This window comes from Brachionichthys hirsutus, chromosome 13 (genome assembly GCF_040956055.1).
Source record: "Brachionichthys hirsutus isolate HB-005 chromosome 13, CSIRO-AGI_Bhir_v1, whole genome shotgun sequence".
In the NCBI taxonomy this organism is placed as follows: Eukaryota; Metazoa; Chordata; class Actinopteri; order Lophiiformes; family Brachionichthyidae; genus Brachionichthys; species Brachionichthys hirsutus.
In genome coordinates this window covers 11,278,418-11,287,266 of record NC_090909.1, presented here as the reverse complement: position 1 = coordinate 11,287,266, position 8,849 = coordinate 11,278,418, and the positions used below count along the sequence as shown (strand labels likewise).

Here is an 8,849-nt window from a genome sequence, read left to right as displayed (position 1 = left end):
CTCATTGAACAATACAGAAGAAGGAAGACCAGCATAGAGGAAATAACAACAATCGTGGTTACAACCATCGAAAATTTGGTCAAGAGCGAAATGGTCAAAACCGTAATGGGCCTGCGAAAGCTAGTATCTGCACAACAACTACTGGACTCTGATATCATTGATTCAAATTCATTCAAGCTGGTGACGGAAGGAAAGCTTACTCTTGAAGCAGTAGCTGAGCAGGAAAATGTGAGGAGATTCTTGAAGGGAACCGGAAGCATTGCGGGAATAAAAGTTCAAAAATCTCAGAGAGTAATGAGCATCTATGAAGCAAGAAATGAAGATCTCTTGACTCCTGGTCTTGCACTGTTATTGCTTGAAGCACAGGCCGCATCAGGTTGGATCATTGATCCGATTAAAAACAAATTCCACACTGTGGATGAGGCAGCAAAAGAAGAGGTGATTGGACCAGATATTCACGAGCAACTTCTCTCCGCTGAACGAGCCGCTATTGGCTATACAGATCCATACACGGGCAGAACGATATCTCTGTTTGAAGCAATGAATGAACAGCTAATGCCAAGGAAGTACGGCATTCGTCTTCTTGAGGTACAAATAGCAACTGGAGGAATTATTGACCCAAATCAAAGTCTGAGACTACCTCTTCATGTTGCTATTAAAAAGGCCTGTGTCAGTGAAGACTTAAGTGAAATTCTGGCCAACGCCACTGATGAGGCAAAGGGATTTTTTAACCCAAATACCAAAGAAAATGTCTCTTACCTTCAGCTCATAAAGCAGTGTGAGACAGATATTGAAACTGGACAACTTCTTCTACCCCTTTATGAAAATGAATTAGATGTCATTTTCACAGATGAAAAAAAGGAGCTTACGCTGAAAAAGGAAACGGTTTCCATGAATGTTGGAAGATTTAAAAACAAGGAGGTGACACTGTGGGAAGTGTTGCACTCCGAGTACATATCAAACCAAAAAAGGCAGCAACTCATGCAACAATACAAGACAGGAGCCATGAAAATGGAAGAGATGACGGAAATACTCATTGTTATCATTACAGAGATATCATCAAAAGAAAAGAAATTCAAAGGCTTAAGAAAGCAGGTCTCAGCCAGCGAGCTGTATGAGTCACAGATCATCTCAAAGGAGCTTTTCACAAAGATTATTGAGGGGAAAGTAACTGAGGACAACATTAACGAAATGGAATCAATTCAGAAATATCTTGGAGCTACAAACTGCATAGCAGGTGTGAGAATTGAATCTACAAAGAAAGTGCTTAGTATTAATGAAGCCAAAATCAAAGGTCTGCTAACTCCCGGCACTTCTTTGGTTCTACTGGAGGCCCAAGCTGCCACCGGCTTTGTCATTGATCCAGTGAACAACAAGAAACTTTCTGTAGAGGAAGCTGTGGATCAAGGTGTGGTTGGCACTGAGTGGAAAAAGAAACTGCTCTCTGCAGAAAGAGCGGTCACCGGATATAAAGATCCCTACACAGATAACACCATTTCTTTGTTCCAAGCTCTGAAAAAAGATCTCATTGTCAAAGATCATGGAATCCGTCTCCTCGAAGCACAAATTGCAACCGGCGGCATCATCGACCCAGTGCACAGTCACAGAGTGCCTGTACAGGTGGCATACCAGCGAGGTTACTTTGATGAAGAAATGAATCAGATTCTGTCTGACCCTGATGACGACACCAAGGGTTTCTTTGACCCCAATACCCAAGAGAACCTCACCTACCTTCAGCTGATTGAGAGGTGTGTCATGGATCCAAATACAGGACTTAACTTACTGTCAATTGTCAGGAAAGGTGAGTTTTATTTCTACGTTGATGAGGCAACAAAACTCATTCTGAAGTCTACAACAACAATCAGAGCAGGAGGAAAATACCAAGGAGAAACAGTGTCCCTGTGGGATCTCCTCTATTCCAGATACATAACCGAGGAGAAAAGGAGAGAGCTTGTGCAACAGTACAAGTCTGGCTCAATCACAATTGAACGCCTTTTGGAAATCATCCTCACCATCATTCAGCAGCAGACCACTACATCCTCATCATCATCAATCGTCACGTGCCAACCACAAGAAACAAAAGTGGACAGCGGCTCAACAAAAACTACCATCACTACTACAATAACAGACACAACTCAAGTTCAAGCATTCCATGGAATCAGAAAGGATGTCACTGCCAAGGAACTGCTTGAATCCCAAATCATTGATGATGACCTCTTCAAAGATCTTAGAGCTGGAAGAGTCACAGTGACAGACGTAAGTGAAATGGAGTCAGTAAGGAGGTACTTAGAGGGAACTAACAGCATTGCCGGAGTTTACCTGCAGTCAACCAAAGAGATCCTAAGCATCTCTGAAGCCAAAAGAAGAGCCTTGCTAACTCCTGGCACATCGTTGGTGCTACTGGAGGCCCAAGCTGCCACCGGCTTTGTCATTGATCCAGTGAACAACAAGAAACTTTCTGTAGAGGAAGCTGTGGATCAAGGGGTGGTTGGCACTGAGTGGAAAAAGAAACTGCTCTCTGCAGAAAGAGCGGTCACCGGATACAAAGATCCCTACACAGGAAACACCATTTCTTTGTTCCAAGCTCTGAAAAAAGATCTCATTGTCAAAGATCATGGAATCCGTCTCCTCGAAGCACAAATTGCGACCGGCGGCATCATCGACCCAGTACACAGTCACAGAGTGCCTGTACAGGTGGCATACCAGCGAGGTTACTTTGATGAAGAAATGAATCAGATTCTGTCTGACCCTGATGACGACACCAAGGGTTTCTTTGACCCCAATACCCAAGAGAACCTCACCTACCTTCAGCTAGTTGAGAGGTGCATTACAGAACCCGCCACAGGCCTTAGCTTATTGGTCATTGTGAAGAAAGGCGAGTTTTATTTCTACGTTGATGAGGCAACAAAACTCATTCTGAAGTCTACAACAACAACCAGAGCAGGAGGAAAATACCAAGGAGAAACAGTGTCCCTGTGGGATCTCCTCTATTCCAGATACATAACCGAGGAGAAAAGGAGAGAGCTTGTGCAACAGTACAAGTCTGGCTCAATCACAATTGAACGCCTTTTGGAAATCATCCTCACCGTCATTCAGCAGCAGACCACTACATCCTCATCATCATCAATCGTCACGTGCCAACCACAAGAAACAAAAGTGGACAGCGGCTCAACAAAAACTACCATCACTACTACAATAACAGACACAACTCAAGTTCAAGCATTCCATGGAATCAGAAAGGATGTCACTGCCAAGGAACTGCTTGAATCCCAAATCATTGATGATGACCTCTTCAAAGATCTTAGAGCTGGAATAGTCACAGTGACAGAAGTAAGTGAAATGGAGTCAGTGAGGAGGTACTTAGAGGGAACTAACAGCATTGCCGGAGTTTACCTGCAGTCAACCAAAGAGATCCTGAGCATCTCTGAAGCCAAAAGAAGAGCCTTGCTAACTCCTGGCACATCGTTGGTGCTACTGGAGGCCCAAGCTGCCACCGGCTTTGTCATTGATCCAGTGAACAACAAGAAACTTTCTGTAGAGGAAGCTGTGGATCAAGGGGTGGTTGGCACTGAGTGGAAAAAGAAACTGCTCTCTGCAGAAAGAGCGGTCACCGGATACAAAGATCCCTACACAGGAAACACCATTTCTTTGTTCCAAGCTCTGAAAAAAGATCTCATTGTCAAAGATCATGGAATCCGTCTCCTCGAAGCACAAATTGCGACCGGCGGCATCATCGACCCAGTGCACAGTCACAGAGTGCCCGTACAGGTGGCATACCAGCGAGGTTACTTTGATGAAGAAATGAATCAGATTCTGTCTGACCCTGATGACGACACCAAGGGGTTCTTTGACCCTAATACCCAAGAGAACCTCACCTACCTTCAGCTAGTTGAGAGGTGCATTACAGAACCAGTCACAGGCCTTAGCTTACTGGTCATTGTGAAGAAAGGCGAGTTTTATTTCTACGTTGATGAGGCAACAAAACTTATTCTGAAGTCTACAACAACAACCAGAGCAGGAGGAAAATACCAAGGAGAAACAGTGTCCCTGTGGGATCTCCTCCATTCCAGATACGTAACCGAGGAGAAAAGGAGAGAGCTTGTGCAACAGTACAAGTCTGGCTCAATCACAATTGAACGCCTTTTGGAAATCATCCTCACTGTCATTCGGCAGCAGACCACTACATCCTCATCATCATCAATCGTCACGCGCCAACCACAAGAAACAAAAGTGGACAGCGGCTCAACAAAAACTACCATCACTACTACAATAACAGACACAACTCAAGTTCAAGCATTCCATGGAATCAGAAAGGATGTCACTGCCAAGGAACTGCTTGAATCCCAAATCATTGATGATGACCTCTTCAAAGATCTTAGAGCTGGAATAGTCACAGTGACAGAAGTAAGTGAAATGGAGTCAGTGAGGAGGTACTTAGAGGGAACTAACAGCATTGCCGGAGTTTACCTGCAGTCAACCAAAGAGATCCTAAGCATCTCTGAAGCCAAAAGAAGAGCCTTGCTAACTCCTGGCACATCGTTGGTGCTACTGGAGGCCCAAGCTGCCACCGGCTTTGTCATTGATCCAGTGAACAACAAGAAACTTTCTGTAGAGGAAGCTGTGGATCAAGGGGTGGTTGGCACTGAGTGGAAAAAGAAACTGCTCTCTGCAGAAAGAGCGGTCACCGGATACAAAGATCCCTACACAGGAGACACCATTTCTTTGTTCCAAGCTCTGAAAAAAGATCTCATTGTCAAAGATCATGGAATCCGTCTCCTCGAAGCACAAATTGCGACCGGCGGCATCATCGACCCAGTGCACAGTCACAGAGTGCCTGTACAGGTGGCATACCAGCGAGGTTACTTTGATGAAGAAATGAATCAGATTCTGTCTGACCCTGATGACGACACCAAGGGTTTCTTTGACCCTAATACCCAAGAGAACCTCACCTACCTTCAGCTAGTTGAGAGGTGCATTACAGAACCAGTCACAGGCCTTAGCTTATTGGTCATTGTGAAGAAAGGCGAGTTTTACTTCTACGTTGATGAGGCAACAAAACTCATTCTGAAGTCTACAACAACAACCAGAGCAGGAGGAAAATACCAAGGAGAAACAGTGTCCCTGTGGGATCTCCTCTATTCCAGATACATAACCGAGGAGAAAAGGAGAGAGCTTGTGCAACAGTACAAGTCTGGCTCAATCACAATTGAACGCCTTTTGGAAATCATCCTCACCATCATTCGGCAGCAGACGGCTACATCCTCATCATCATCAATCGTCACGTGCCAACCACAAGAAACAAAAGTGGACAGCGGCTCAACAAAAACTACCATCACTACTACAATAACAGACACAACTCAAGTTCAAGCATTCCATGGAATCAGAAAGGATGTCACTGCCAAGGAACTGCTTGAATCCCAAATCATTGATGATGACCTCTTCAAAGATCTTGGAGCTGGAAGAGTCACAGTGACAGACGTAAGTGAAATGGAGTCAGTAAGGAGGTACTTAGAGGGAACTAACAGCATTGCCGGAGTTTACCTGCAGTCAACCAAAGAGATCCTAAGCATCTCTGAAGCCAAAAGAAGAGCCTTGCTAACTCCTGGCACATCGTTGGTGCTACTGGAGGCCCAAGCTGCCACCGGCTTTGTCATTGATCCAGTGAACAACAAGAAACTTTCTGTAGAGGAAGCTGTGGATCAAGGGGTGGTTGGCACTGAGTGGAAAAAGAAACTGCTCTCTGCAGAAAGAGCGGTCACCGGATACAAAGATCCCTACACAGATAACACCATTTCTTTGTTCCAAGCTCTGAAAAAAGATCTCATTGTCAAAGATCATGGAATCCGTCTCCTCGAAGCACAAATTGCGACCGGCGGCATCATCGACCCAGTGCACAGTCACAGAGTGCCCGTACAGGTGGCATACCAGCGAGGTTACTTTGATGAAGAAATGAATCAGATTCTGTCTGACCCTGATGACGACACCAAGGGTTTCTTTGACCCCAATACCCAAGAGAACCTCACCTACCTTCAGCTAGTTGAGAGGTGCATTACAGAACCAGCCACAGGCCTTAGCTTATTGGTCATTGTGAAGAAAGGCGAGTTTTATTTCTACGTTGATGAGGCAACAAAACTCATTCTGAAGTCTACAACAACAATCAGAGCAGGAGGAAAATACCAAGGAGAAACAGTGTCCCTGTGGGATCTCCTCCATTCCAGATACGTAACCGAGGAGAAAAGGAGAGAGCTTGTGCAACAGTACAAGTCTGGCTCAATCACAATTGAACGCCTTTTGGAAATCATCCTCACCGTCATTCAGCAGCAGACCACTACATCCTCATCAACATCAATCGTCACGTGCCAACCACAAGAAACAAAAGTGGACAGCGGCTCAACAAAAACTACCATCACTACTACAATAACAGACACAACTCAAGTTCAAGCATTCCATGGAATCAGAAAGGATGTCACTGCCAAGGAACTGCTTGAATCCCAAATCATTGATGATGACCTCTTCAAAGATCTTAGAGCTGGAAGAGTCACAGTGACAGAAGTAAGTGAAATGGAGTCAGTGAGGAGGTACTTAGAGGGAACTAACAGCATTGCCGGAGTTTACCTGCAGTCAACCAAAGAGATCCTGAGCATCTCTGAAGCCAAAAGAAGAGCCTTGCTAACTCCTGGCACATCGTTGGTGCTACTGGAGGCCCAAGCCGCCACCGGCTTTGTCATTGATCCAGTGAACAACAAGAAACTTTCTGTAGAGGAAGCTGTGGATCAAGGGGTGGTTGGCACTGAGTGGAAAAAGAAACTGCTCTCTGCAGAAAGAGCGGTCACCGGATACAAAGATCCCTACACAGGAAACACCATTTCTTTGTTCCAAGCTCTGAAAAAAGATCTCATTGTCAAAGATCATGGAATCCGTCTCCTCGAAGCACAAATTGCGACCGGCGGCATCATCGACCCAGTGCACAGTCACAGAGTGCCTGTACAGGTGGCATACCAGCGAGGTTACTTTGATGAAGAAATGAATCAGATTCTGTCTGACCCTGATGACGACACCAAGGGTTTCTTTGACCCCAATACCCAAGAGAACCTCACCTACCTTCAGCTAGTTGAGAGGTGCATTACAGAACCCGCCACAGGCCTTAGCTTATTGGTCATTGTGAAGAAAGGCGAGTTTTATTTCTACGTTGATGAGGCAACAAAACTCATTCTGAAGTCTACAACAACAACCAGAGCAGGAGGAAAATACCAAGGAGAAACAGTGTCCCTGTGGGATCTCCTCTATTCCAGATACGTAACCGAGGAGAAAAGGAGAGAGCTTGTGCAACAGTACAAGTCTGGCTCAATCACAATTGAACGCCTTTTGGAAATCATCCTCACCATCATTCGGCAGCAGACCGCAACATCCTCATCATCATCAATCGTCACGTGCCAACCACAAGAAACAAAAGTGGACAGCGGCTCAACAAAAACTACCATCACTACTACAATAACAGACACAACTCAAGTTCAAGCATTCCATGGAATCAGAAAGGATGTCACTGCCAAGGAACTGCTTGAATCCCAAATCATTGATGATGACCTCTTCAAAGATCTTAGAGCTGGAAGAGTCACAGTGACAGACGTAAGCGAAATGGAGTCAGTGAGGAGGTACTTAGAGGGAACTAACAGCATTGCCGGAGTTTACCTGCAGTCAACCAAAGAGATCCTAAGCATCTCTGAAGCCAAAAGAAGAGCCTTGCTAACTCCTGGCACATCGTTGGTGCTACTGGAGGCCCAAGCTGCCACCGGCTTTGTCATTGATCCAGTGAACAACAAGAAACTTTCTGTAGAGGAAGCTGTGGATCAAGGGGTGGTTGGCACTGAGTGGAAAAAGAAACTGCTCTCTGCAGAAAGAGCGGTCACCGGATACAAAGATCCCTACACAGGAAACACCATTTCTTTGTTCCAAGCTCTGAAAAAAGATCTCATTGTCAAAGATCATGGAATCCGTCTCCTCGAAGCACAAATTGCGACCGGCGGCATCATCGACCCAGTGCACAGTCACAGAGTGCCCGTACAGGTGGCATACCAGCGAGGTTACTTTGATGAAGAAATGAATCAGATTCTGTCTGACCCTGATGACGACACCAAAGGTTTCTTTGACCCCAATACCCAAGAGAACCTCACCTACCTTCAGCTGGTTGAGAGGTGCATTACAGAACCCGTCACAGGCCTTAGCTTACTTCCCTTACGAAAGTGAGGAAAAGGAGTTCTTCAAACTTTAATTACTTATCTCTTTCACTGACTGTAGCAGAGAATGGCATTTCGCTTTTGTTGTCATTATTGAAAAATGACAACAATGTTAACACTGAGGACACAGGTCTTATGCGCAATTAACTAAATTCTGATTTTTTTGAACACGTCTTCTACATGGCAGTCAATGTGATCGGATTTAACAATGCTTAATTTGCTGCTATACATTTGTCTTCTGTAACTTTTTGTTAATTGTGTGGATCAATACATTCTGAAAACATGGATTTGTTTGCATTCATTTATATATCTTGAACTATAGATAGATTTAATGTCAATTTTGGCGTTCATAAACTCACCACAGCACGCTATCTGAAAGAATTTAACAGTTAGATTCCTCACGTACATTTGAAAACATTCAGTCCCTGAAGTCCCCACAATATTTCCAATTCAACAATCAATCAATCCCATGTACATTTTTGGAGTTTAAAACAATGTAAGATGTAGTAAGATTCAATAGGATTCTTACTTGGAAAAATTTGTCCTGATGCACAGCAAGAGAGACTATAATGATCATTCCTAAAATGTAGCTTGATAAAAATAGTTCTCCCTCGT

General features: G+C 44.5%; 1 protein-coding gene across 1 annotated transcript in view; it reads left to right on the top strand.

The window, feature by feature from the left end:
• eppk1 (epiplakin 1) overlaps positions 1-8,649 on the top strand; it is an 18,188-nt gene extending 9,539 nt beyond the window's left edge. Inside the window, exons 4-8 of the mRNA XM_068747628.1 lie at positions 1,052-1,801; positions 2,141-3,110; positions 3,210-4,190; positions 4,284-5,267; positions 5,358-8,649. Of these exons, the coding sequence (XP_068603729.1) occupies positions 1,052-1,801; positions 2,141-3,110; positions 3,210-4,190; positions 4,284-5,267; positions 5,358-8,244 (6,572 nt within the window). The 3' untranslated portion in view covers positions 8,245-8,649. The remainder of the gene's footprint in view (positions 1-1,051; positions 1,802-2,140; positions 3,111-3,209; positions 4,191-4,283; positions 5,268-5,357) is intronic.
• The last annotated feature ends 200 nt before the right edge of the window (positions 8,650-8,849 follow it).